Raw genomic sequence first — 27,911 nt, 5'->3', positions numbered from 1 at the left:
TTTCAAATCCTAGCAACGTTATGTGTTCTTAAGGGCAATGCAGGGATTTAGATGAAATCCCTGCCCAAATCAAGGAGTTCTAGATAAAGAGTGAGCTGCTGTTGTAGCCTTCTGTGTTGTGGTCTGTCATGTCTCATTCCCCGACACATTGCATCCAAAGACAGAAAAAAAACCCTGTCAACTCGCCCTCCCCAGCACTAAGCTGTTAGTCATTAGGTTATATTTAGCATCACTATGGACACACAAATACACAAAGGCAAGCTTAGAGAAACACATAAAAGCTTCAAGGGCGTACAAAAACAGTCTGAAACTGCATTTTAAGTTGTCAGAGTTTTAAACAATTGGTTTTGTAATGTTAATTATTTGCAAAGTGAGGCCAAAAACGGCATTTCACACAGTTTGATATGTTTTGGACTAATCTGCTTCTGGTTTCTTTCTTCAATGGGAACTCCACCAAAGGGACTATGACTTTGCTATTGCACAGGGAAGGGAGTGAAGGACAGACCAGCTTGTGTATTTACTCTTGGGCCATATTCCTCTTTTATTTTTTTTCTTGGCAGGGGGATAATAATATAGTCATGGTCATTGTGAATTTCACGGGTTGAACAGGCTGGCAATGTTTACTTTCAGTGTATGCTGGATACTAAATGATGGCTATGTAAATGTCACGTGATGTGTATGTTCAAACGAAAGGCAGTTGCGGCAGAACATGCCTTTAGGGGCACAAAGAAATGAAGTGGGGGAGGATACAGAGTATTATATTAAAAGCAAGGGAAAGCTTTAAAAGAAGCACCAGCTCATGCATAAAAACAAAATCAAGCATTTCTTGTAACCACAGCAGGTGAGGTGTTTTGGAAGCAGAACTGAAAATGAGGTTTCAGCTGTTTCAATGAGGCCTCATATGGCTTATGCCTTGGAACACAAACTTTGCTGTGTGAAGTTTAGCAAGCAATACAAAGATGTTATATTGCATTTTAATATGTTTTTTGTGTGTTCCCCTGCTTGTACTGTGTGTTCCATTTTTTTCTGATTGGAAACAGTATCATATTGCTGCTCCCTGTGTGAAGCAGTGCCAAATCAACAATGAAAATTCAAATTATTAAAGCACTCCACTGGGTGTACAACAAATTAAAGTGTCTCATCTTCCCTGTGAGCATGCAGACAGATTAAAACATGTTTGTTATATAAAGATGAAATGGAGTGTCTTGCCACAGGCTGTGGCATATTGTTTGGGAATTGATAACATCCCTTTGAATCCACATGTCTACCTTTTATCACTTAACAGGAATGCAGGTGTTAGAGTGGAACGGAATTCCTCTAACAGGAAAGACTTATGAAGAAGTGCAATGCATTGTGGGCCAGCCATGTGCAGAGGCGGAGCTCTGTGTGAGACTGTGAGTTGCATCTGACATCATTTAGCCCTCTTTCCAACTGATAGTCCTCCATGTTTGGTCGCAACATGGTGAATCTGCACCTCTCCTCTTTCCCTTTTCCCTCTCTTCATTCACACCCCTTCATCTGACAAATATCACGTGATATCACTTTGACTGATTACGCTAAGATACACTGGTTAATACCTCGTCATAAATTTCTTGTATGGATCCAAACAGTGACCTTAACATGCTGTCTGACCCTGAGCACCCACAAGCCCTGGAGCACCTTGTCCAGCTTAAAGCTGGTATGTACAAGTATTTGTTTTTTTCTGCATACTGCATGAATCTGTGAACTTATTTCAAATAAATACATTCTTCACCAAACACATTTTTCCTCAGTGGGTGGGCAGCGTTCACCTGGAGTGGATCCTAAGCAATTGGCTGCAGAGCTGCAGAAGGTGTCCCAGCAGCAGGCCCCCATCGGGCCTGGGGGTATTGGGGTCTTATCTGCACTTGAGCGCTCTGCCCTCCTCCACTCGGGTACAGGATCAGCTGCATCTAGCGGTGTACCCAGCCCTGGCCAACCTGCTTCCCCGGCCATCAACAAGAAACAACGGCAAAAGGTAGCAAGAAGAAACTTTCTGTCCAACTTTCAGTTGAGAAGAGCTCAGTTCACAATGTGATAAAAAACAAAGGTTACCTGCAAACAACTGGTTCCAGTTTCATGTTTATTATGTAAAAGCCCCTTACTCCAGCTAGAATGTCCATGCCCCACGTTCTTTTGAACACTGCAGTTGTTTAGCATATTTCACATGAGAGTCCTCCACATTTGCACCTTGAACTTTTTTTGTAAATAGATCTTGGTTTCCTGCTAATCTGCTAGACCTTTTCATCCTTTACATAGTTTGTTCATTATAACCAGCTGCAGACAGTTTTAAATTAGGCACCAAGGTTAAGTCATTTGGACAAATGTGTAACTGCATCATTTTGCTGGCAATCTACTTTCATAAGTTAGATTTTGAAATAATTCAGCGGTCGTGTTTCAATCAGGTGTGTTTTATAAAACTACTAGCTGTTTGGTTTTTGCCTTTTTAATTTTAGAAAACTTGGATCTGCTCTTTTGTGGTAGAACCTTCCATATCATTTCAATTTGAAACACTCTCAGGAGTTTCTTTTGTCTGACATGCATGCATCTTGTATATAGAGAGGTCATTTTTTGTTTGTTTATTTGAATCCTTTTGTTGTTTTGTCCATTGAACCTACAGTGGACAAAAAAATGAAGAGGATATTTTACATAAACAAAAATCTAAATATTGGAATTCTGACAAGAAACTGGACTAATACAATAAATGGTTGACAAATGTAACCTTTATGAAACAGAAAGCGACTGTGTTTTTGTACCACATAAAAAAATATGGTAGATATTTTTTCATATCTTAGTTCCTTCATGGTCTAAAAGACTTAGATAAATCTTGTAGATAACAAACCTCAGACTTATCTTGAGGACTTTGACAGTGATATTTAAACCTCAGATAGTCAAATTTCTCTAAAGGCAGGGAAATATTGACAAGAATTGGGTCTTACTGTTGTTGCAAATCTTTCACAGGAACTGATTCCTTTGAGGTTAGGGTGTCAAAGCTGTAATCTTCAACCATTTTTGAAAGAATTGTTCTACATTTTTGTATTATATTTCTCTCTTTTTTTTTCAGCCGACCGACATGAGGACACCTCATCCAATCACTGGAGAAATACAGGTATGAAAACATCGATTTCATCATCTTTATTCTGATGAAGTCCTGTCTCACTCAGCCATCACTCTGCTCTTTCTCTTTCAGCTCCAGATAAACTATGACAGGAACCTCGGAAACCTGATCGTCCACGTCCTGCAGGCTAGAAACCTGGCCCCGAGAGACAACGACAGCTACTCTGACCCCTTTGTCAAGGTCTACCTCTTACCAGGAAGAGGGTGAGCTCTGAGTGTTCAAGTGCTCATAAAAGTCTGGTCTGTGTCTACCTTTCTGTTTTTGTGTCTCTCCCCTATTTCTTTATAACTTTGTACTGACTGTGCTGTGCTGTGTGGAATTGACTAACTACTTATATTTGTCTGAGAGAAAAACACTGGACATGTTGATATGAGGCAGTCACTTAAAGTGCTATGGGATCAGGTTTGGTTCAATATGAATCAGTGGTTGGGTGTTCTGTATGCACTTCATACAAAGCAATGAGAGGAGATACTTTAACACATTGCAGTCATAAACAAGTACAGATGCAAGCATTATGTATGATGGATTTTCAAAATCCTTCTTGTAGTATTTTAGTGTTGTTCCAGAGTATCATGTCCACCATTTCCCCTTCTTATCCTGTTCACTCCAGCGTAGTTCCAGGAGCCTGTGAATAGCCAGAGAGAGGATCGATGCAGCCTCTATCTACTCTGTAACAGTATCTGCTCTTAGATAATGACCCTATTAGACCTGTTTATGAGATTATAAACCCTCCCTCTCTACCTACAAGCTAGATAGGTTAGGCTCATCAGAAGAGCGTTGGTGTTTCTTGCTGTGTCATATAAAAAGAAATGTGAAATGAATTTGTTTGACATTAGCAGTAGAGTGCACAGCTACACTGCCACAACAACATTTCTGAATTAGTCACGTACCCATGAGCCAGGTTTTTTGGTCTTCCTGAGACACACACACACACACGCACGCACACACACACACGCACGCACGCGCACGCACGCGCACGCGCGCGCACACACGCGCACACACACACACACACACACACACACACACACACACACACACACACACACACACACACACACACACACACACACACACACACACACACTCTGCCCTGGCACAAAAACAGTAATACACTTAGCTGAGAATGTTGATTGCCTCAGCTCTCTATCCTTTACTACCTTTCGTTTGAGCTCTTCTGAGCTTCTCTGACTGTTTTTTTTTGTGTTTTTGCTTTTCTTGTTTGTGATATCTGCCCTCCTCTTCCTCTTCTGGACTCCCTCAGCCAAGTCATGGTTGTCCAGAATGCAAGGTAGTGTGGTGCTGATCTTTGCTTTTCTTTTATTTCGTTGGTGTCATGTTTTGTTTTTCTTTCTGTAAATGCCGTCTCCACAGTGGTTGACCATCCTCTTGTTGTGACCTTTGTTGTTCGTCCAACAACCCGCAGTAGTTTATTATGTTTAATAACAGTCCTGTCATTGCCTTTTCTCTCAGTGCCTCTCGTTTTGAACTCTGCTGTGATTCTACCTCCTGAAAAGATTTTTAATTAAGACCATAATGTCTAAGTCTACATCTGAATATGTCTCTGATGTCCCTACATCAGGAGATTGCCTTTTCTCCAGCACATAGTCAATATTAAGTTCATGACATGTTTTGTGAATGTTTTTCAAGGGTGAAAAAGAATACAGAAAGTTATCTTCATTTATGAAAACAAATCATTCTTAATATCACAACTTATCAGTGCTGATAACAAGAGACGGACCAAGTATGCCCAGAAGACCATGAACCCAGAGTGGAACCAGACTGTCATCTACAAGAACATTCACCTAGAGCAGGTACTGAGTGACATCACACACACACACACATACACACACCTGCAAGTATACACACATACTTTCGGTCTGTCTTGAGCAATTACTGTTTGTGCTGTGAGCCACTTTGGGTGAAGTGGATGTCTTATACTCTTATTAGGATTCTGTCCTTGTGCTTTGTCCCTGGGGCTGTTCTTAGTATCCCTGTGCAGCGTCTTATCAGCACTCAATTTAACAACCATCATTTCTGTTTGACACAGACAGCTTGAACACAAAGCATTTGAACCGAGAAAAAGATTTAGGAACTTCGGACCGCTTATGGTACTGCATATCTGGATTGGTGTTTCTCTACTTGAGAGTCAGAGTTTGGTTGAAACAGGTGTTGTTGGTGATTGAGATAACACCCAGACAGTAACTGCTGGTGTGGAAGATGAGTGCAGATGTGGTAACTTTGGTAGTCAGACATTAGCAGCCATCTGTAAAGGCAGGAGACGAGGGATGAATGTTTTTACAACTCTTTTATTTTTTGCCCATTTGACTGGTAACATGTTCCCTGTTGCTGACTGCGATGATCGGCTTCAAAAACTCTGCATCAGAAACAAATGGGTGACATCACAGGGACTGGGTCCGTAAATTATACAGTTGATGGGGTCTGCCTATTATTGATCACATCTTAGTATTGGCCAGAGCAGCCTTTAAAATGTTACCTCTTGGCTCATGTTCCACCTCCTTCCACACACACACACACACACACACACACACACACACACACACACACACACACACACACACACACACACACACACACACACACACACACACACACACACACACACACACACACACACACACACACACACACACACACACATAGAATTTCACTTCTAACTCTTTTTTTGGTTGCATTAAATACCCTACCCTACTTATCTCACACTGCACTATGCCTGGATGGTTAACTATCACACATTCCGTATCACAACTCTCCAGCTTACACATGTAAAATATGTCATAGTAATATGTGCCTTCTCTCTCCTCTCCACTCTTTCCATTTAGCTAAAGAAAAAGACTCTGGAGGTCACAGTGTGGGACTATGACAGATCTTCCTCAAATGACTTCCTTGGAGAGGTGAGTGCTTTGGAATCTGAATGCCATGTCTGAAAATGTCAACTTCAGTTAGCTTTTACAGCACAAATATGGCCTCTGCTGCCTTATTATATTGTGGATGAACTCACTATTATTCAGGAAAAACAGTCCTTAAACTGTTACAATACACAGTAAAATATTATGATATGGTACAATTTGATTCTGTATAATAAAAGATAAACTGATTGGTCAGCCTTGGTTTTTGACAAACTCCAAAGTTGAGCATTTATCCATGTTTTTAATCTGTATTGTGTGCAGTGCCATCTGCCTGGTGCTAAATGCAGTTCAAGTAACAGTTTAGTAGCTACATAATACGAAAACACATGGTGACAAAGCATCCTTTTTTCAGCTTTATACAAAATACTCTTTTTGTTCCTTCCCAGGTTTTTCACAGGTTTGTTCCAGATTTGCTTTTGTCCCTTTGATCAGTTCTGCTGCTGTGTGTTTTCATTACGTTCCAGGTGCTGATTGACTTATCCAACACAGCCCAGCTCGACAACACTCCCCGCTGGCTGCCGCTGAAGGAGCAGAGTGAGAGCATTGAGCACAGCAGAGCACATCACGCTGCTCAAGGTCCACCAGGATCCGGATCCGGTCAGGGTCAGGGATATAGTCAAGTTCAGGGTCACATGTCAGGGCCTGGGTTGGGGCCTGGATATGGCACAGGGCAGGGTGTAGGACCAGGACTTGGAGACGGGAGTCATGATTCACCAAAAAACTCTGTAATCAAAAGCAGAAGCCACGGAATCTTTCCTGATCCAGCCAAAGGTAAATTAGTCTTACACAAAGCTGTGATCTGCTCATCCCGAGATTATAAAATCAACATGAATCAGTTTAGTCTATATGAGCGCATGCTCTGAGTCATCGCACTGATTTTATTTGTCTTAGCCATTTCTGTTTGTGACAAAAAGTGTCATTTAAAATTTGTTCAGCGAGTTTTTAAGAGGCTGTTACCATAGAAACAACAATGCTAATCGAGACTTGACAGCTGTAATTACACTTCATGTGCTTGTCAACAGCTACAAGGCACAATTAGGGCCGCTTTGGAGCAGAAAAACCAAATACCTTAACAGTTTGGATAATTCTCTTCTTCAGCTTGTCACTCTTGTCCCATTAGCTGTTAAAACCCTCCATTTCATCTCCCTGCAGATATGCAGATGCTGCCATTAGAAAAGTCTCACAGCAGCCCCGGCAGCTCCAAGTCTTCTTCTGATGGCCAACTGCGCTCCCATGGCCCCTCTCGAAGCCAAAGCAAGAGCAGCGTCACTCAGGCCCATCTCGAGGATGCTGGGATAGCCATTGCTGCCGCCGAGGCTGCTGTGCAACAATCCCGCCTGCAACCAAGTAAATCCCGCCCCTACCTGTCTTAGGCCTCCTTTGACATGCCTCCTTTTCCCTGCGCATGCAAGCTCTGTCTAAATTGTTTGAGTGAAGCCTAAACTACAATGTTTGTTTACCACCTTATCAATTTACCTTTGCCTTCTGCTCTTCATGTACTGTTCTTCAATTGATCTATTTTGATCAATTATCTTGTCGTATTTTTAGCAACTAAGAAAGATTAGTCTTACTAACAAAGAAACTAAAAAGAATCCAAGTCAGATAAGACACAAATGTATAAGATTATTATTTTTTCTTTATTCCAAAACAAGAAGATTGATCATTTTAAATCAGAAATACTGAGTGAATTAAATTCTAACTAAAATCACAATTTTTATACAAATAATTTAACAATAAAGATACTCCTAATGCATTAAATTAGATTTTTATCCATATATCATACGTTACATATGCTTTCTGTGATTTATTATCACAGCAGATAAACCAACTTTAAAATAAACCAATAAAAAGTAAAAAATACATACACGCATATTTTCTTTTTTTATTTTAAATCAAAAGCACCAACCAGGCCTATGTGGCTCTACATGAGTCGTGCATGTGCCAATCCCAAGCCTATGGTTTCTACAGAACCCCAGTGTGGAGACCTCTAACCCAGTACAGAAACCAAACTGGGATGGCAAACCCTCCAACGTCTTTTACCGTTTCAACAAAGTGTCAAATATCAAATGTTTGCTTCTGTATAACATCCTTAAAATGAAGAAGTATGTAGTCACCCCCACCTTGGTTAAGTGAGTTAGAGCTATCTCAGCATGCACTTGAAGCTTCCCTGGCTACTGTTCCCTGAAGGCTATGTGATGCAGTATTTTCTGTGTGTGTGTGCATGCGTGTGCCATATGAATGAACCCTTACACAAGTAAAAAAAAAACAAAAAAAACAAACACACTCACACAGACCCACACAGTATGGCACACAGGCTCCCCTCCCTATCCAATCCTCTCCTAAACCTACAGCCTTAAATAAAACTAAAGGACATACATGTGAGACTGAATCAGTCAAACCAAGAAACACAGACATCAAAGGTGTCAGAGTCAACAGGAGGTTCACTCTGCATTCACCGGCCAATGAGAGTAAAGCCAACAGCTAACCATGAGAGGAACAAGGTGTCAAGGGAAGGTGAGGCAACATAGAAGAAATGGACTGATAAACATTTTTGAATCTACTCCTTCAACCCTTATAAAATAAAAGAGAATCACTTTAAATAAAAAAAATATGACCATGAAGTAACTATTAACCACTTAAGAATAAAAAACTCTTCAAATTCAAAAAATAAATGAATTTTAGAAAATAAAGGTTGTGTATGCCACTTACAGTGATTGTGCATGCCTTTTATGTTACTTGTGACTGATATATTTATGTTTTCATGGCTACAGAAACAGAATTCAAAGCTATTTCTTTTAAGTCATGGATTATATTCTAAACATAATATAATATTTTTATCTTTTTTGCTGTAAAACAGTAAACTGTGTGTTCATACAGGCACAGGATGTATGCACCTTTAGTCTAGACGACAACACTTCACATACTCCCTGAACTAATCATTGTGTTTCATAATGTAGGCTCTGAGCATGTCCCACGAGCACCACAGGGCCTAGAACAGAAAAATAAAAAGAAAAAACATCTTTATTGTCTCAATCTAAACTCACATGTGAATCAAAGTGAGTGACATTTGTATAATTTTCAAGAGAGAAATATGATGTTAACTCAAAAAGTTAACTGAGATTGAACATTGCGGCACCCAGTGCAAGGACAAGCTTGTCAGATCCATTGATCAGCGTCTTCCCTGATATGCTGTAACGTGATACTCAGTCAAAGACGTGACAGACACCCTCTCTGTCAGTGACTGATGTTCTGGGGGTGTGAAGTGTTTCTGCTAATCTGGACATGCATGCACACGTTGTGAAGAGCTGAGTCAGTTAGCTTTGTGTTTGCCACTGTGTTTAAATATAGATAGATTGATGGATGGACAGACAGACCTTTCCTCACTATTACATCATTTTTTCCCCCCTTAGGACCAGGACACAGACTGGCAGATGTCTCAGGGTCAGTGGTGCTATCTGCTCCAAGTCTTGTAGGTGACGCCTACGGTGGCCTAGATGGAGACGATGAAGAGGGTACTGGAGTGGACAGTGCAATTTTTCAAGTTCCACGCATGTAAGGCTATTCAATGCTTTTATTAAGAATATGAGAGCTTGAGGCTGCAAAATGCTGTATTGTGATTGTACTTTGTGATTGTGTGTGTGTGTGTGTGTGTGTGTGTTTGTGTGTGTGTGTGTGTGTGTGTGTGTGTGTGTGTGTGTGTGTGTGTGTGTGTGTGTGTGTGTGTGTGTGTGTGTTTTCTCTCTTAGTGGAAAGACTATTCCTAACGGCACCGACAAAAACCAACTGGAGATGTCAGACATTGAAGGCAAGTTCCACAAAGTCCTTTGTTTACAGTAAATACATCTCAAGGGAATGTTAGAAAAACATGAACGCTTCTATTTGCTTTAACTCAGTTGTGTGTCTCCATCTGCTGGCTACTTTTTAGAACTGCACTTTTTTTTTTTACTGTCCAAGCCTCTCTGTTGATTTGGTAACAATTAAACTCAGCTGTGCAATAAAAATGCTGTTAAACCTTTTTTAAACTATTGCTCATAACAGCCCAGCCTACTATTGAAATGCACAACTCTGGAGTAGCTAAAGAGGAGTGGATGTCACATTATCCGACCTGTGTCATAACTGTATCTGCGTTTCAAGTTGCCTAGGTGTCATGATGCCTCTCATTCATCTCTTGTTTCAATTTGTAACAAAGAGCCCAAGGTCATCTTAGGCTGTACACCGGCGGTTGTTCCACAGATGAGGGTCAGTGGGTCATTTTCAAGGCACCTGGTGACTGATTTAGAACAGACTTTGATAAACCCTCAAGCCAAGAAATATTCATAGATATACATGACAGATGAAAAGTTCTCTGTCCTGGTTTAATCCTGCAGTGAGACCCGATTTAGTTGCTGATAAATAATTCAAATAATCTTTAGTGATACTAGGATGACATACTTTTTCTGTGCAACAGTATCCACAGCCAGGTGCAGGGTGCAGTGAGGGTGATCCAAATAAGAAATGGAGAAATTTCCAGCCTTTTTTTTTTTTTATAAATCACATGTTGTTTCTTCATGTTTTTAGGGGGTAAAACTCAAGTGATGGGGGAGATCAAAGTTGCCCTGAAGAAGGAAGTGAAGACAGAAGGAGACCAACTCGTTTTAGAGATACTTCAATGCAGAAACATCACTTACAAATTCAAGAGTCCTGATCACCTACCAGGTTTGGAAATACTTGGAATTTGCATATGGTTATGAAAAACTTATTTTTTAATGCTAGAGACCCTGTGACTGTGTTATTCCTCTGGCTACAATGATAATTTTATTGTATACAGGGAAAGGGATGTGTGTGTCCTCTCAGATTAAAGATGCAAGCTAACTTTAGAAATACCAACCAGACATCACTTGTGCTGCATTTATGCCATTATAGTATTTGCTTCCCAAAATATGTCATACATGTATAAAAACCATATATTTTCCATCTGTGATGTCATTTCAGTTTAGTGCTTTTAGTTAACAGATTGCGGTTTCAGTTAATGAAATAAGTTCTTATGTCATTTAACAAAAACTGTTTTGCTGCCTGGCAAAACACAACAAGCAAAACTATTTCTCAATACTGAATGACTCAAAAGCATGACTGACCTGAAAAACTGTATGCCAGAACAACACACTTATCTCTGTTTCTTTTTCAATTTTACATTATTCAGTTGGGGGGGGGGGCTTAAGTTTATTGCAGCTTCATTAACCACGTTCATTATCGTTTACGCCCTCAGACCTGTATGTGAAGTTGTACGTGGTAAATATCGCCACTCAGAAGAGAATCATCAAGAAGAAAACCAGAGTTTGTCGACACGACAGGGAGCCCTCTTTCAACGAGACTTTCAGATTCCCACTCAACCCAACAGGACACTCCATACAGGTAAATGTGACAGTGGCAGAGAGCTGTGATTCTGAATGTGTCAGAACATGGTGTTCGAGATATTACCTCTGCTATTTAAGCAGCAGTTATCGCTTTAATGTTTCAGGGTATGATCCTCTCAAAGTAAATGGGGGTTTTTGTAGAAGATTGACAAAAAAATGATTAAAAAAAATAGTTTTATCAGTACAACATCGACATGTGTGATGCATTTAAGTAGGCTGATTTTTTTAAACTGATTTGTTGTCTTTTGAAAATTTTGCAGAGTAGTACCTGCATTATACTTTTAGGAAACAATACTTTTTTAAATTGGATAAGTAAACGGAAACAATTGGGGGAAAAAAACCTAGACAAATCTAGTTCTCTCTTTGATGTGCTTCTAGCTTTTCCTGGTGTCAAACGGAGGCAAGTTTGTGAAGAAGACCCTGATAGGGGAAGCCTACATCTGGCTGGACAAAGTGGACATGAGGAAAAGAGTAGTCAGCTGGCACAAGTTGTTTGTCAGCACTTCTCAGACCAACCCCTGAGCACCACATCAGTAATATGGAGATACAGTTCATCCATGAAAGGTGAAGTCATAATGTTCAAGAATGTACTAGATGCTGGATTTGATGAAAAAAGATGAGTAAAAGAAAATAAAAGGACAAGAAGAGGAAGAAGAATCATCCATTAAATTCCTCCATTCTTCCTTTACTTTCTCACTTATGAGTTGTAAGAAAGAGGGAATTATGTGCTAATACCATAACAACTGTATCAGACCAACACTGCCAGCACACATCCACCTCCTTACATGTCAAGTTCCTGCTAGCTGTGGACTCAGCAGCACCATGGATTTGAGAGCAGCAATCTCTTTTTCACCCAAGTTTGATGCCACGATCCAAATGAGATTTTGTTGTTTTTGGTGCTGTGCAATGAATCTAACATATCTATAAGAGGACAAGAAGGGAAAAAAAGTATATTTGACCTGATCACAGAATCAGCAACTGAGTAAGTATTGTGTTTTTCTTGTAAGAGAGTTGTCATTGTAATGCAGAATGATGGTTGTGATGTGTTGATGTCAGTGGTTGAATTATCTAAAGACGATGGAATGCAAAGTGTTAATGTATGAAAGTCTTTGAGTTCATGTAAAAAGAAATTCTATATGTAAAGGTCAGAGTTATGGATGAAAAATGTACAGGTCCTCAGATTGTACATACTTTACATGCAGATTTCAGAGCATATCAGAATCACATTGTACAGAGTGAGGTTTATATAATATAAAGATATCAGAAGCAGAACATATCTAAATACAGAATAAGAGTTGTTCTCTTGCCATTAGAGTATATATAGTAAAATATAGACATATGATCTTTATTCTATTAGACTGAGGCTGTGGGTGGCGCACGGACAATCCAGTAAGCTACTTGAGTTTGTTGTGTTGGCAGTCTCAATTGCTGTTCTGTGAATGTGGACCTACATGAGGCAATTAGCTCCTTGGTCCTCTGATCACACTGATGCACTGCTAGATATTCAACTGATTAAAACATTTCAAGAACAACAGCCAGTGACATATTACTATCTCATTGGCTTAGTGCAGGTTAGAATAACACTTAACTGAAAAGCATTTTATCTTAGGAGTGCTGAATACATGCTGTTTTGAATGTTACAAGTTGACTCAAGAGGACAACCAGAGATAATCACCTCCGTGTCATATGTACATTTTACTTAAAGGCTGTCATAGATGCTCCGGGTAGACTGATACATTATTCTCTTGTAGCCCATTATGTAATAACATTGTTAGAACGGGCAAATAGCTCACACAAGTTGTGTCAAACCATGTGTAGATCTGCGACTGTCATCACTCCAGTGTGGCAGCTCTGCTTCCTTTGTAGTTGTCACCATGACCAGGGTTTTAACCAATTTCATTTCAAAGTGAAGAAAAGAAAAAAAACATGTTGTTTCCAGTCAAATGTCAAGGTTCCCTCTGTTTGTCTGACTGTGCTGTGAAACTCACTGTGCTGTTTTTGTCAGTGACCCCCTTTCCGACACAGTGAACCAGCCTCTCACACTGCCCGTGAACGCTCACTCAGGCCCTCCAGGGTTCAGTCATTCTCAAGTCTGAAGATCTCAAAGGGCCAAGTCTCAGTACCGCTGAGAGGAGTGGGTGACCCCTGTATATGTCAAGCTGTCATTATCTATATAAGAAAAAAGAGAACACCATCATGTGACCCCAAGAACCAATGTCAGTGTATTTAGGAATGATCACAGGGCTGATGCAATTTTTCAAAGAGATCAACTTGGATCAAGATGTCAATTAAATCTAAGCAAATGATAATTCAAGGAAAACATAAGGAAGGGAACATGGCTGATTTTCAGTGGTTATTTTACGGTGCCAACCTTTTTCTTTTTGTTGTTTTTTTTTTTTACTACTCCAGACCCATTGGTTCTTAATTCTATGCAACATAAATGTGTTTAAATACATTTGTTTTGAGAATAAATGTTATATCTGTACACATATGTTTTAAAAAATGTCTAATAGTAAATCTAACTTTAGTTTGTACACCATTAAAGAAAATATTGAATAAATTAATTTTTTACTAGTTTTAATATAAATTGATGTTAACCTCTGTTAACGTTAACATACAGCTTGTGCACTTTATTATTACATTGTTCAGTTTCTCATCTCATTTTAAACCTCCCATCATGCAAGTCATTGTGCTTTATGTTTCTGCACGGACATGAAACAGTTCATGGTGTATTTGGTGGCAGACAAGTTGTGGTGTGCATTTTGTATCAAGTGGCAAAAGAAAACATGCAGACATGCTGGGGTTCCTAAATACAATGCACAATCTGTGCAGAAATCACCCTCATAGTCTAATAACAGTCAGTGTACAAAGTACAGTAAATCAAACATGATCCATCAGTGCTCAGTCATGACTGTTTGACCCCTCGTGTTTTAATAGACTTCCCTCGCGCTAAATACTGTTTGTTTGAATCAATTGTTGCCTGTTATTGTGAAACCATCTATATGTTGTCGTTCAGAGGAGTGTGAATGTGACTTGAGTCCTTTGACATGTGTATATAAAGTGTTTATTTTCTACAAAGATTGAATGTTTATATTGTCTGAAGTTTGAGCATGTGAGTGTCGCATAAAAAATAATACTAATAATAAAAAATCACAATTAGACTTAAACTTGTACAGCAATGCGTGTCTATAGTTGTAAAAGGGGAGTTGACTGTGTTATCATGTGCTGTCAACTAATGACTATCTGTGCAACCACGTCCCATAAAACAGCCGAAACAACACAAAGGGATAAAAAAATATAATAATCTATTCAACTACAATAGTTGTCTGAGACTTTCTGTTTTGGATGTTGCATGTTCTGTTGATGGTTTGTCTGTATATTTTGCCTACAGATTATGTTTAAAAGAGACAGAATATGTAAAGATCTATCCGTATGCTGACTGTAAAGAGATATGCTTGTACAATTGTCTTGTTTTTCACTTAGTGTAAAAACAAAGAATCTAATGTTATGGTTTTGTGGTTGTACACAGGATGTGTTGAGATATTATGCAAATTGTGCTGTAAAAAAATCAGCTGTTTCCCCTGAATCTAAAGAATAAACATTAAGAAGAGCTATATTACACCTGTGGTGTGGATCTTGGCTTTGTTTTCAGAATGGAAACAATATTTTTAAAAATGTATTTATAGGCATGGCATTATCAGCTGCCAACCTGCCAAATGTGGGTAGATTTCAGTAGTGGTGTGAAACAGTCACTCCCACTGAGCAATATGGTGGGTTGAATTTTAAAAGTTTATTTTTAATTGTAGTCTTCTCAAATGGCATTGGAAGTATTAAACAAATTGTAATATGACACTTTGACAGTACAACTCTCATGACCAATACCTGCAAGGTTGTTTGCTCACTGGCCCATGTCATCTTGTGCTTTCACTTCAGTGAGGGTTCACCACATGGTGGAGTTGGGAATCAAAGAGCTGTGTGGTGGCACATGAAAGGATTAGGAAAACCCAGAGAGCAGACTACACACAAGGGAAAACCTAACAGTTATCATTATTTGACCTGTGGTGGTAAAGACTTCATGAATGCCCTGTTTTGGTGTGTACAGTGGTTATTAACATATTTAAAATCTAATTCAAGTCAATTTTACCAGACCATCATCAACTTTATTATCAAAAACACAATTTCTAAAGAACAAAACAGTGGCTTGTAACTTTGGAAAACCATTAGCCACATTCATTAAGCCTGGTTTATATTTCTGTGTAGGATCTACACAGTAGTAGTAGTATTAGTAGTAGTAGTAGTCCGCATAGCCTGCTTACTAACCTGGGATCATATTTCCTATGACAACATTTGTCAAATCACCATACCTTGGCTGCACATTCCTTCTCCACCAATGACTTCTCTCCTTTCCTTTGTATAATAGTTGCTGTTTGATAAATGTCAACATTTATAAGCAACAGTATAACATACTAGTTAAAAAAAGCTTTGAAAAATCAAGCAGAAACATAGCAGGACAAGAACAGGTAATGTGATAACTATACTCAACACTGCCCTCGTGAGTTTTTCTTCAATATTATAGAGTGTCACTGATGCTTCAAGACAGAAGTATCCTGCTCTTGACTGTGTCAGCATTTATAGCAGAAGAGCTGAGGCAGAGCTAAAACAATGCTATAATGAGCAAAAAAGCTAGTGCCATATCCCTTATTATGAACAAACATGTTTTTCATCTATCTACCCATCCAGCATCTTTAAGGTTTGTATTCTTAACTTAAAGATTTAGTGGGGATCTGGCTGGTATCAACTATGTTTTACTGCAGTCTTGAATGTCCATTGTAGTCTTTTTTTCTGTCCTGTGACTAATCCAAACCAAAAAATCCTGCATAATAAGGGTCAGACTGCAAAACTCTACGGTAGAACTGTACAAGTAGCTCTTGAGGCAGCATTAACTCCCTGATTTGCACAAAAAACTATATCTGCTGCAGGACGCCCACTTAAGTTCCTGGGAGACGGTGGATCCTAGACACCTGAAGGTTTCCACAGCATACTCAGTCCTACTGAATATTTTGATGGTTTGGAGGTGTCAGGAGGCTTCTCCTGAAGGCCACTCTCTTCTCTACAGTTATAAATGTATTCAACTCCAGGTTGTCATAACAACTTGGTGCTGAACAGTTCAGCCAAACAAGCATCCAAGACTGAGCTGACTGGCTGGTGCAGAGAGGACTTTCTTGCTTTAAAAGAAATCACTGGTATCAGGGCACCATGTGGGCTTTTTAGTGGGAGACTGACAAAACTACAAAAATCAACACATTTCCCAGAGTGTCTAGCATGTCGTGCACATCAGCATTATGGACTGTGGGTGGTGAAGTTATCAACTTTTTGAAACAAGGAGGAATTCAAGTGTCAAGCAGCCAAAGAAGTGCTGTATTACGCTATTGTGATAACTTGAATAATTACTAAACTTTAAAAAAAAGAAACCAAAGATGAAAAAAAAGGTTTTGTGATTCTGTAAAAGTAAGGCTTTTCTGGATCCCAAATGTAATAAAGGCAAATGAAATCCCATATATTCTGTTAACATGTATAGCAGCAACATCTTTTTTTAGCAACTACCTCTTGCGATGATACTTTAATGCCACCAGATGGCAGTATTTTATAAACTAAACTTTCTCTGTCTAGTGACTAATGTTAAAGTAGTATAGCCATGATATGTTACACAATTTCCATGCCGGCAGGTTATTCTCTCTTGGGTTGAGGGTTACCAGATCAGACTGATTTTCTTAAAGGGCAATTCTGTGTTTAACTCATTTCATATGTGAAGCATTCACTGTGCTCACTTTTTGAGTTGTGTGGAGTAGAGTACACTCTAAGTCTGGGTTTGTCCGACAAATGAATGCTCTTTTTTTATTTCCAAGTCTTTTCATCCCATCCGTTTGAAGGAGAGGCAGCCAAGGTATTAGTCTGACACCTCTTTCTATACAGGATATAGTGTGATATGCTCCCAATTAATGAAAAAAAAGCAGGGGATGGGGATGTCTAAAGAGAAGTCTGCTTTAAGATATTGTAAGTCACTCCTTTTTTCCCTCTTTAGTTCTCACAATTCCTGTGCTTTTCTCCAACCCAGCATCAGGTGCATCTGCTACTCAGGCTGGGGGAGATGAGTGTGAGAAAGGTGTGGAATCAGAGGGAGGATGTGGAGAGGGGGATGTGACAGTGGAGAAACTAAGAGGGGGGAAGAGCAACAGTGCTGCACAATGAGAGCAGAGGGAGAGTTGGGGCTAGGAGAAACAAAGATGGATGGGGGGGTGGGGGGTGGGGGGAGTAGAGGACACAAGAGATGGTGTGTGGTTGCCAGGCAACGATTGATAACCAAATCCCCAAGCATCCTGCTTGCACTGCCCTGCCCTCCCCTCCAGGCCTGAATCTCACACACACAGTCACACAAACACACGCATAATGTGAGTTTATGTTATTGCTCTGTTATTCATTGAACCAGTCTAAGGTGTTGATGGTGTTTTAAATTAAAGTGATAACAGAAAGTGATTGTAGCGTCTGCAGTGCTTGTATACATTTTATATATTCCATTATTTATACGTTTATGTTAGGATGCACATCACACAGCTGCAACCTTATAAAACAAGCATGATTGATGGTACAAAGATTTATTGGGGCTTTAACTGTACTTTGCTCAGAAGATTTTACACTATATATGTGGAATCAATACATCTGTCACACTAGCCCTGATTCCCAAGTGGAACGGCTTCCTGCCATTCATGCTATACCAGTATGACTGATAGCAAGTGCTGGCAAAGATTGCACTATCAAAGCTAGTAAATTCTCCCATTCCTGCAGGTATCAGGAATTGAAAGGTTGTAGGGCATTTTAAAAAGCCTCCCCTGCTTTTGTATTCAGTGTGCCTCTCCTAGTATGTGTGTATTTTTGTTTGTGTATGTGTGGTACCTGTAGTCAGACCATCCTTGTAGCAGGTGTTTCTTCATTGGGAGGTTAGTATAACAATTTGTTGCTGCTAATACAGAGCGGTGTTCACCTTGAGGGTGAGGAATTTTTGTGGAGCTCTTTGAACCAAATTCGAAAAACGTTCATTTTGTCATCTAAAATATTATTGAATAGGTTTTAAAATAAAGCTGAGATCTCCTATTATCAACTATGCTTAAGAGAGGCAAATTCATGTTGCAAGATTTTAAACATATGCTTTTAAGTGGCTCATATGTTCAGGATTAGTAAAGCAGGGTGGAAGAGAGAGAGGGATAGAGGAGAGAGACAGAGAGAGAGATCCAGCTTCAGTACCTGTTAGAGCGCTGGATGGCCGGTTGATCAGATTAGAGGCGTCAGGGTTGGTTAATCTGTGAAGGAGGGACAGACAGACTTCCACTCACGGTGGTGCTCCTGATCACCGCTCCCATTCACCGGCGGAGAGGCGGAGGGGAGCGGGGCACGTTGGCTGTTGTCGCGCGGCGGGGAAATTCCCCCCTCTTTTTTTAACAATGGATACCTGCGGGGTGCGAACCTGGGTGTTTCTGCTCTTATTTTGGCAGGACAGGTCTCTGGCATCGCAGTTTCCGACACAGCTCATGTAAGTATAGCCTCTGTAATCCAATTTTGAGCCGTGGACGAATGCTGTGGTGTGACCGTACCTTATTTAGAGACAAGTATCACATGTAGGAGCCACTTAAGGTGTGTGTAGTCTGCACTGTGCGCGCGTGTGGGTGTGAAAGAGGCTGGGCAGGTCGTTCCATTCATGCACCGGTGGTCTCCCTGATAAAGACACGTTTCGGGGTGGACGGTATTTCCTCCAGACGCTCGCCGACGGGCGGTGACAAATGAATGTGACCGGAATGGGCATTATATCGCTGGTGGATGTGGACACCGTGCCGTGACAGCTCTCTGAAGTTGCTGAGGAGTTGACGTTTCTTCACCGGGTCCTGTCCGTTTGAGGAGCACACATTGGCGAAAGTTAAATCTTGTCTGTGGCCTTTATGAGTTTGGATTTCAGTGATTAACATACAAACAGACAGATAGCTAGACAGACAGATGCAGTATATTTTTCCATTCTTATCCAGTGGTGAAATCTAGCTATCTTTTAGGACATATCTTTGTGTCATCATCATGCCCTTACTCTTCAGATAAACATAGTTTCGAAAGAATATATTTTATTACCAAACCAAACTAAAAAGTCAAATGTTTCTTGTTCCCTGCCAAATCTGTTTGGGCTGAATCAGTATTACAAATGTCTTTCAATTTGCAGGCAGCACAGACCAAATCAACTTCCAGAGAGTCTCTTGCCAATATTGGATCAGATTTGCAAAGTTTCAAGTTACTAATTCAAGAGAAGGAGCAGCAGATTGGACTGCTAGCTACGTAAATAATACATTGAAATCATTTTTACAGCCATATACTAAAACCCACAGTGACTGTGACTGCAAACATACACAAACTTATGCAGCCTGATAGTGAAACCAAAGAGGTGTACAAAGCCTAAAACCGCCTTCCTTTATCTGCTTGATGCAAGAATGAATTTGCAATTTGTGAATGAGCAAGTGGGTATGTTAGTAAGATGACAGTCAATTCATGAGGTGCATTTATGGCTAATGTTACATGGAGAAGAGATTCAGAAATCCATATTTGACTGCTCCTTCCATCTATCTTATAATGCACATTGCTTGGCTACGTGTTGCTGCATGAAAACCTAAAATAATCCTTTTAGATTTCAGTACTAAAAGACCCAAAAGCTCAAGACTTTATTCTAATTGCACATCTTACAGAGAGCTGAGAGTCCTTTTGGTTTGCTATTGAGACAGTATCCATTCAGTATTACTATTTTTATATTTCCATGGCCCCCTTCTCCTCTCTCTGTGCCTGATGAATACAATTTCTATTAAGAGGAGAGGCAGATGTAGAGGGCTCTTCTATTGAATCCACGGCAGGGGAAAATATAAAGCCTGTATCGTCCAGAGAGTCATTGTTCAACAAAACACACATATATATGTGAGCATAGTGTTGAGTCCAAAACATGCAGCTGGTATGAATTTAATCAGAACACATCCATGACTTTTCTTTTAAGTTTATGGCCCTTTATGCCCAACTAAATGAGATACCACTATCCGTATTCAAAAGGTCGTCATTGCTCTGATGTCTATAAAGTGAATTGTTGAGTTTGTACGTGATGATGAGATGCAATACAATAATTGGTTGAAATGAGATGGTGGAAATTAAAACGAGTAGGATATGACTATCTTCACCAAGTGCATCCCCTTACATTTCACTGATCAAATGCAAAGGACAGAGCAACAAAAGCATACTGATGATATAAAGGTACTTTTCCAAACTAAGTCCAGCTGGGTTTGTGCCTTTTTATGACCCTTAATAGCTTGCTTGTTCTTGTGAATACTCAGGAGATGAAACATTTTGCTCTGCCTCAGATGTGTGGAGCAGTGTTTCAAAGTGAATAAAAACAAGACAGGAGGGAAAAACACAATATCATGGGGGGGTTTCTTCATATAAAACAATGAATTCTAACACAGGGCTTGTCAGAGCTCAATCCAGAATTATCACTTTTATTTTGTAGTATGCTGGCCAGGCTGGAGAAGAACTGAATTGGCCACTTGGGTGATAGTGTAGGCTACAGAGCGTGCAGCAGAGCACCGCGGGTTGTTTTGCTGCATTACTGTTGGTGTTTAAAATCCTCCGTCTGCTCCAGCTCTCTGGACGCTACTGCCCCACGTCTTTGCCTCTGTAATGATGATGTGTAATTAGACTGTAGTTTAACACAGCTTCCGACTGAGACACACACACACATTACGGGCCAGCTCATTACTCTCCCCAGTGCTGGAGTGATGGTGCCACAACATCTGCCTCCTCTCTTTTTTGTTCTATTGTCTCCCCGCCTCTCTTTCTGCTTCGCTCTCGTTTGCTCTTCCTGTGTCTGAAAAACAATGTAGGGCAGTGTCTGACCCAGTTGCCATTGTATGTGCGTATAAGTGTGAGTGTGTTTGTGTGTGTATGTGTGCGCGTATGTGTGTTTAATTATCCAGTGTGGTACCAGAGGCTGCAATAATCAAAGCCCAGCAACCAGAGCAGAAATATTTTGCTACCTCAGCTTAACAACCATGACTTTATTAGAGTTAAGGCATCTGTGAATTGCATACATTACGCTTCAGCTAACAATGTAATGATGATAGGATAACTAGCATCACTGTACTTCATCTCATTTGCATTTGTATGGAAGGAAATACAAGAGATACAGTAACCTTAATTGCAGGAGGAAATCCTACTTCCTGTGAACCAGCCATGATGGGCTGAGTGCATGCCTCACCTTATGGCACTTATAAGCATTGCTGTTAAATTAGCCTGGGACCTAGGGGAATTTTTAAAAGCATGATTTAAGGTTGACGAATTATTGTGCAGAGATTTACTCTGCCTGTGGATAGTACGACCGAGTGTAAAAGGCCAATTTAACAAGAGGATTTATCATATAGTGCAACAGGCAATCCCTTTTGGGGAGCTTTGGGAATAACTTTCTGTTTAATAGTCCTTTACTATTTATAATGAGCCAAGTGAGCTTTTTAAAGCCAAGTCTGCTTTGTCTACAAACAGTACTGTTTGGTATTTGAACACAATTACAGAATATACACTGCCCCGGGATTCAGTATTGTAAGAGCACAGCTGCTCTGTAAATATATGACTCTTAGAAAGTCTTTGGACTGAAATATTCTAAATTTGTTCACACAGAAAAATAAACTTAGTGTCATCTATACATACAGAGGAACACATGCCCACATATTGCACCACAGCCTGGGGTTATGTCATCCATTTGTCAGCACCTGTGAGTTTTTGTTACAGAGATTTACACTGGAAGCAGTAGATTTTACTGAAGGTAAACTCTGGAGAGATGTCCCTCTGCTTCTCTGAATGCCAAGTCCCTGGGAGCACAAACACACCCACACAAACACATAAGCATTCACACACACACACACACACACACACACACACACACACACACACACACACACACACACACACACACACACACACACACACACACACACACACACACACACACAGGGACTGCACATAAACACACTCAGGCACACAGACTCTAACTCAGAATTGACTTGTCAATGCGTCAGGTTTAGAGAGCTTAGGGTTCCAAGGTCCACTAAAACATTGTACAATCAATTTATTTGGGGAACAAGGAAAGGTGTGGCAAAAGAGAGGATCAAGAGGAGAGACTCTTAGATTGGAAAAAGAGGAAAGCAGATGCCAGTCAGAAGACAAGATAAGGGATACTTCCAGCTAATGTTATAGGAAATGCGTCAACAAAACAACCAGCCGTGTGGTGCTGCTCTCAAATGTACATAAGACCAGTATCCCCACCACAACAAGAGAAAACTGTATGTGAACAGGCACAGCATTTAGAAAATGTCATTGTGGAATGGCCATGAAAAGATTGTAATTATTACTATGAAGGGAAAGACTGGGACCCTGAAAGCCCAATTAGTCACGAAAGAAAAAAAAGGTCTCATCAGTAGGGAAAACAATATCACAGCTGCTACTCTGGATCTTTCATCACTATCTTCATTAGTGGAAATAATTTGCCATCATGTTCTTGAACACATAAGCTTTCCTGACTGACAGGTTCTAATAGGAAATGGAATCTGAAGCTTCAAAGGGCCATTACACCAAAGCATAGTAGATCTTCAGAAGTGTCAAAATAAAGCAGTGGACAAGAGTTGCTAGTTTGAGTCAAGTTTGAGAAAAAAAATTACACCATACAACTTATGTCTGACATCTTTCAAACTTCATGCCCTTTATGCTTTGGCTTATTGTGAACCAAGTTTTTGGTTATTGCCGTTGTCGTCATTAAATAGTTTTTGGCTGATAGAGCCTTATCAGAACTGGTAGGAATGTGTGTGTGTGTGTGTGTGTGTGTGTGTGTGTGTGTGTGTGTGTGTGTGTGTGTGTGTGTGTGTGTGTGTGTGTGTGTGTGTGTGTGTGTGTGTGTGTGTACCAGAGAGAGAGAGAGAACTAGGACTGGGACAGGCCTATACTCGCAGTTTGATTCTTTACAATTTTTGGGATGCCGATTAAATTTAGATTGTGATTCTATACTTTGGAATTTTGCGACTTTTTATTTTGTGCTTATCGATCTGATTCTTTATCGCTTCCTCTCGGGAATATTTTGTGTGCAAAAAGTAGCTTTACAGACTTTCTGTGTCAAAAATATTTTATTGAGAAGTGAATAAATATGAAGTTGGTCACCAGATCTGGATATTTATGGACATTAACAAATAAAAATGAGTAAAAAACGCATGGTATGTGATGTTGATGTATTGTTTTGTTATACGTTATTGCCTAAGTAGGCCATCTTGTGTCTCAGAGTGGTTATAGCATTATTTTAAGTTGTTTGGAACCTTGCTGTAGTTATGAAGCCAGCTATGAGCCTGCACTCAACTTTTCTCTTATTATTGACTATTGGAGTTCTCAGTTTTTTTTATGACTAACTGTGATATGTTTCTCTGATTAAAGTTGAAATTTTGTTGTAAAACCGAAGTTATACTGGTGTATGCTAACCACTATTATATTAATGCAATTTCGCATATAAGTTTGCATCAAGCTAGCGCTGTTTTTTGTTTTTGTAAATAAGGAGATTTATACCATGTTGAATGTATTGAACAGGAATCTCTTGTTCAGTTCTTTGGTAAAACTTCAAGCTGAAAATTCTGAATCAGAGTTTTCTTGGGAAACTGTTATTTAACTGCTAAGCTAAGATAGCAGCGGCAAACCAGTCTGCATAAGGTTCAGCAGCTCTAGTACAGTGTAGAGAATCGAAATGGGAATTATTAAGCATGAAGGCTAACGATATCAATGAATCGAAACATTTCCTACCTGTTCTTAACAGAAACCAGCTTTCAATACCGGCTCCAAACCATTAGAAAAAGTTGAATGATGATAATAATGTCTGCAGACTATCAGGAGCCACTACATATGTGAACCATTTTTTTTCTTCCAACCCTAGTGAGGACTGTTTTAATGCTGTTATCTCCAATAATTGAAACCAGCTTCAGTGGTTGGTTAGACAAATTAAGTTTTATTTTTCTTTCTTTCTTTCTTTCTTTATTTTTTGATAGGCTCAACAGTCAAATGTTATGTCCAAGTTTATCTCTTGGCCTCCATCTGGAGCTAATGGGTTATAGCTACTGTCATAATGCTACAATGATCTACTACACTGATGTCCACAAGTGCAGATGACAGATGACATGTATCATTACATAGTTTGGAAGTATTGTGATCTAGGAAACCCCCAAGGAGAGATAAAGGTTGGGGATGTTGGCTCTGCTGTTTGTTAAACTTGGAAAACAAACGTGACATCCTTTATAGACTTGGTGATCCCACGTTTTGTCATGTTATACACATGTTATATTCTTGCTGTTTTCTGAGTAATTTATTTCCTTTAGACGAGTCTGTAATCTTGACTTCTACCAGATCTGTGTTCGGTCCATCTCTGCCTTATTACTGTTTGAGTACCTGCTGTCCTGCCTGCCAAACCCTCTTAGAACAGCACAGGGCAGCACAGATTTCCTCATAGAAATTGCAGATTCATAGTTTTTTACTTTGATAATGAGCATATTATAGTTAAGTGAAATACAAAATAGAAAGTCAAATACAACAGTGTTTTATTCTGAAAACAAAGCCAGATATTGTGATGTTACTTTGGTGTCTGACTTCCTGTCTTGCTCAGTCTACCCTGCTGATTGATGTGCAGTGTTTCACATCTGGCAGAAATAGAAGTGTTGTGTATCTGCAGTGGGGAGTTTCTCTTGCTAATCTGGAGCAAGGGAAAGAACTCACATTAGCTAGACTGAAACCTATTGACTCTGCTGCTGAGGCAAACACAAATCTAATACGCTTCTGATATAAGTTCTTTTTAAGTTAAGATTATTGGACTAGATGATTTGGAAATGATCCACTGTAAATTATGTACATTTTGGCTTACAAGTTATTAAAAATAAAGTGCATTTTGTAGATACAGTTAATTTAATTAGATACATAGTCATACATGAATTACATGCCTGACTTAAGACTTAAAACAAGGTTGCTTTTGCAAAACTGTAATATGTGGAAAATTGAAAGTTTGTAATATATGTTAAAGTAGGTCCTTGGCTCCTTGGCTTTATGTTTACAAGTTCCAAAAATAACCAGCAATGAAAAAAAAACAAAAAACAAACATACTGCCCCATCAGACTCATGGTTCTCCAAAGTCATGGCCAGATAAAAGAATGAAAACATCTTGTTTCGCAGCATCTGAGGTCTGTTTCCCGGTTGCATGCCCCTAGTCCTCTACCACTGATGTTTCCATCTGTTAGCAGCTTCAGTGTAATTTAACCAGAACAGTATTGGGAACTTAAAAACATTATAGCATTTATAACAGTAGCTGGACATCTATGTAGTCTAAAGCTCCGCCAGACTTCATTGTTATCCACAAGCCCCCGACCTACAGCCTGAATAATGACTGACCCTGCTTTAATATTTACACATCCCCCTTTCTTCTCCTTAGTAGTTTCGCATGGTGCTATCCCTGCTGTTTTTTTTCTCACAGTCTTGAAAAGCATCTCATCTTTCTCCACAAGCGCAGTGCTTCTGAATTTTTCCTACGCCCTGTGGATTTTGTGTCCCTTATGCAACTTTTTCATTTCTTTTCAGGTGTTTTTTTTAACTTCTCTACCTTTCTCTCCTTATTTGCATCTCACCTCCTCCCTCATCTGTACTGACTGTCAGAGTAGATGTCTCACACACACACACACACACACACACACACACACACACACACACACACACACACACACACACTGTAACTTAGACTGCTAAAAAGTAAACTTTTGTGGAATACTTTCTAAGTAGACATCTTCCTCTCTATATTTCTACAGTTCTGTGTAAGTGAGTGAGTTAGTATGTCTCCCTTGCACTAGGAAGGATCACAGTGAAGAAAGAGTGAATCCACTGCAACGAGAGTGTCTGTACACCATGTTAAGCTGTTGTCATTCTCATACAATATTCATACACTGCCTTACCATGCATGTTACTGTTTGTGCATGCATGATAGCATATATTGTGAATTAATGCACCAACATGCACACATGAATTATTCTCCAACAAGCTCCTCGTAGCAGGTACGACTCGAGATGAGGCAGATTATTCCAACAAGCAACCGTGTCACCCTGTGCAAAATTTCCCAGGCCTTTGTGTCTCTGCTTCGAGGGCAAGAAGTGATTTACTATTTCAGTATATTAAAGTGCATGCTGAGGGCTTATTTTGGGTTGACAAGATGATTGGAGGAGGATGAGAGGAAGGTGTAATCCAGTGTGTGGCACCAGCAGGGCAGACCTGATGTCCCCTGAGCTCTTTGATGTTCAGAGAGGCACGCCAGTCCAGTCCTGGCCTCTCTCGCCTGTCCGCTCACATCACCGTCGATGCTCATAACACAGGATGACACTTATCTGATTGGTTGACTTCATGTTTGAACCCTCACAAAGTAATCGTATTGGTCGACTCTGAATGACACGTGTTTGATTAGATGCCATTGTATCTGTTCCCCGTGATTCAGGCAATGATTGGTTGACATTTTACGTGACCTATCGAAGAGATTCTCTCAGGCCTTGTTTGTTTTGGTTTTGTTTTTTGTCCGCTGTGTGTCTGTATTGTCTTCTTAGATGATGGATGCTGGATGACTTCATTGACAGTTTAATTGTGAGAGTCTGTGATGTCTCTTCTGTGCTGGTTACAAGATTGATTGTGTGCATTCCTTTGTCCTGTAGGATCAAAGAATGGGTTGATCGAATGCAGAAAGAGCTTGTCACCCTGGCAGACACAGCCACAGGCGGGAAGAGCCTTACTCAGGTATAAAAGCACATACCAAGACTGTGCGACTTGTCTTTGCATAGTCAATTTCCCCTTAAAATGATCATGATTGCATTGCACTGCTGCTCATTTTTCCCAAATTAATGTTCAAAAATTAAGTGTTCTCATTTATTAAATGTTGTTCACTGCTTTCTTTTTCTGTTTAGATTTTTCTGCGAAACCAAAATCTGTACACCGTGGAGCAAAATGACGCAGAGGAGCTGGTGGCCAGAGCTGCTAGAAAAATTGAACAGCTGCTGCTGAAGAGGTCTGCTGCTTTGGAGGTAAGACACACCCATCGTACAGGAACAAAATACTGGCTGCTTTCTAATTTGACACCCTTTCCACATCATGCACGAAGAGATCTGTGTCAATCAGGGCTACAAAACGACATTTTTCATCTGGTTCTATGGGGTCATCTTGACTGTGTTCATTGAATTACCAAAGATGATGCACATCTTGCACGTTTTGTGGCAAATTCTTATTAGCTTCACCAACCATAGAGCATTCAGCTGTTCGGCTGTGGTTACTTTTAACAGACGAAATGTT

General features: G+C 39.9%; 2 protein-coding genes across 4 annotated transcripts in view; both read left to right on the top strand.

Moving 5' to 3' along the window:
• pclob (piccolo presynaptic cytomatrix protein b) overlaps nucleotides 1-15,077 on the top strand; it is a 59,947-nt gene extending 44,870 nt beyond the window's left edge. For all 3 annotated transcript variants that reach the window (XM_074677789.1, XM_074677788.1, XM_074677787.1), the window contains 15 exons: nucleotides 1,286-1,394; nucleotides 1,611-1,678; nucleotides 1,773-1,996; nucleotides 3,083-3,127; nucleotides 3,209-3,339; nucleotides 4,398-4,424; nucleotides 4,854-4,947; nucleotides 5,977-6,048; nucleotides 6,528-6,834; nucleotides 7,216-7,410; nucleotides 9,474-9,615; nucleotides 9,810-9,868; nucleotides 10,621-10,758; nucleotides 11,309-11,454; nucleotides 11,835-15,077. In XM_074677789.1, coding sequence (XP_074533890.1) covers nucleotides 1,286-1,394; nucleotides 1,611-1,678; nucleotides 1,773-1,996; nucleotides 3,083-3,127; nucleotides 3,209-3,339; nucleotides 4,398-4,424; nucleotides 4,854-4,947; nucleotides 5,977-6,048; nucleotides 6,528-6,834; nucleotides 7,216-7,410; nucleotides 9,474-9,615; nucleotides 9,810-9,868; nucleotides 10,621-10,758; nucleotides 11,309-11,454; nucleotides 11,835-11,978 — 1,901 coding nt within the window. In that variant the 3' untranslated portion in view covers nucleotides 11,979-15,077. The remainder of the gene's footprint in view (nucleotides 1-1,285; nucleotides 1,395-1,610; nucleotides 1,679-1,772; nucleotides 1,997-3,082; nucleotides 3,128-3,208; nucleotides 3,340-4,397; nucleotides 4,425-4,853; nucleotides 4,948-5,976; nucleotides 6,049-6,527; nucleotides 6,835-7,215; nucleotides 7,411-9,473; nucleotides 9,616-9,809; nucleotides 9,869-10,620; nucleotides 10,759-11,308; nucleotides 11,455-11,834) is intronic.
• Nucleotides 15,078-18,735: 3,658 nt separating this feature from the next.
• LOC141796481 (voltage-dependent calcium channel subunit alpha-2/delta-1) overlaps nucleotides 18,736-27,911 on the top strand; it is a 71,071-nt gene continuing 61,895 nt past the window's right edge. Inside the window, exons 1-3 of the mRNA XM_074677636.1 lie at nucleotides 18,736-19,041; nucleotides 27,281-27,362; nucleotides 27,530-27,646. Of these exons, the coding sequence (XP_074533737.1) occupies nucleotides 18,953-19,041; nucleotides 27,281-27,362; nucleotides 27,530-27,646 (288 nt within the window). The 5' untranslated portion in view covers nucleotides 18,736-18,952. The remainder of the gene's footprint in view (nucleotides 19,042-27,280; nucleotides 27,363-27,529; nucleotides 27,647-27,911) is intronic.

Source organism: Halichoeres trimaculatus, unplaced genomic scaffold (assembly GCF_033239565.1).
Source record: "Halichoeres trimaculatus isolate MK-OKI-2021-1 unplaced genomic scaffold, fHalTri1.1 fHalTri1_scaffold_10, whole genome shotgun sequence".
Taxonomy (NCBI): Eukaryota; Metazoa; Chordata; class Actinopteri; order Labriformes; family Labridae; genus Halichoeres; species Halichoeres trimaculatus.
The sequence above is the reverse complement of the archived record's forward strand: the minus strand, read 5'-3'. Positions and strand labels throughout refer to the sequence as shown.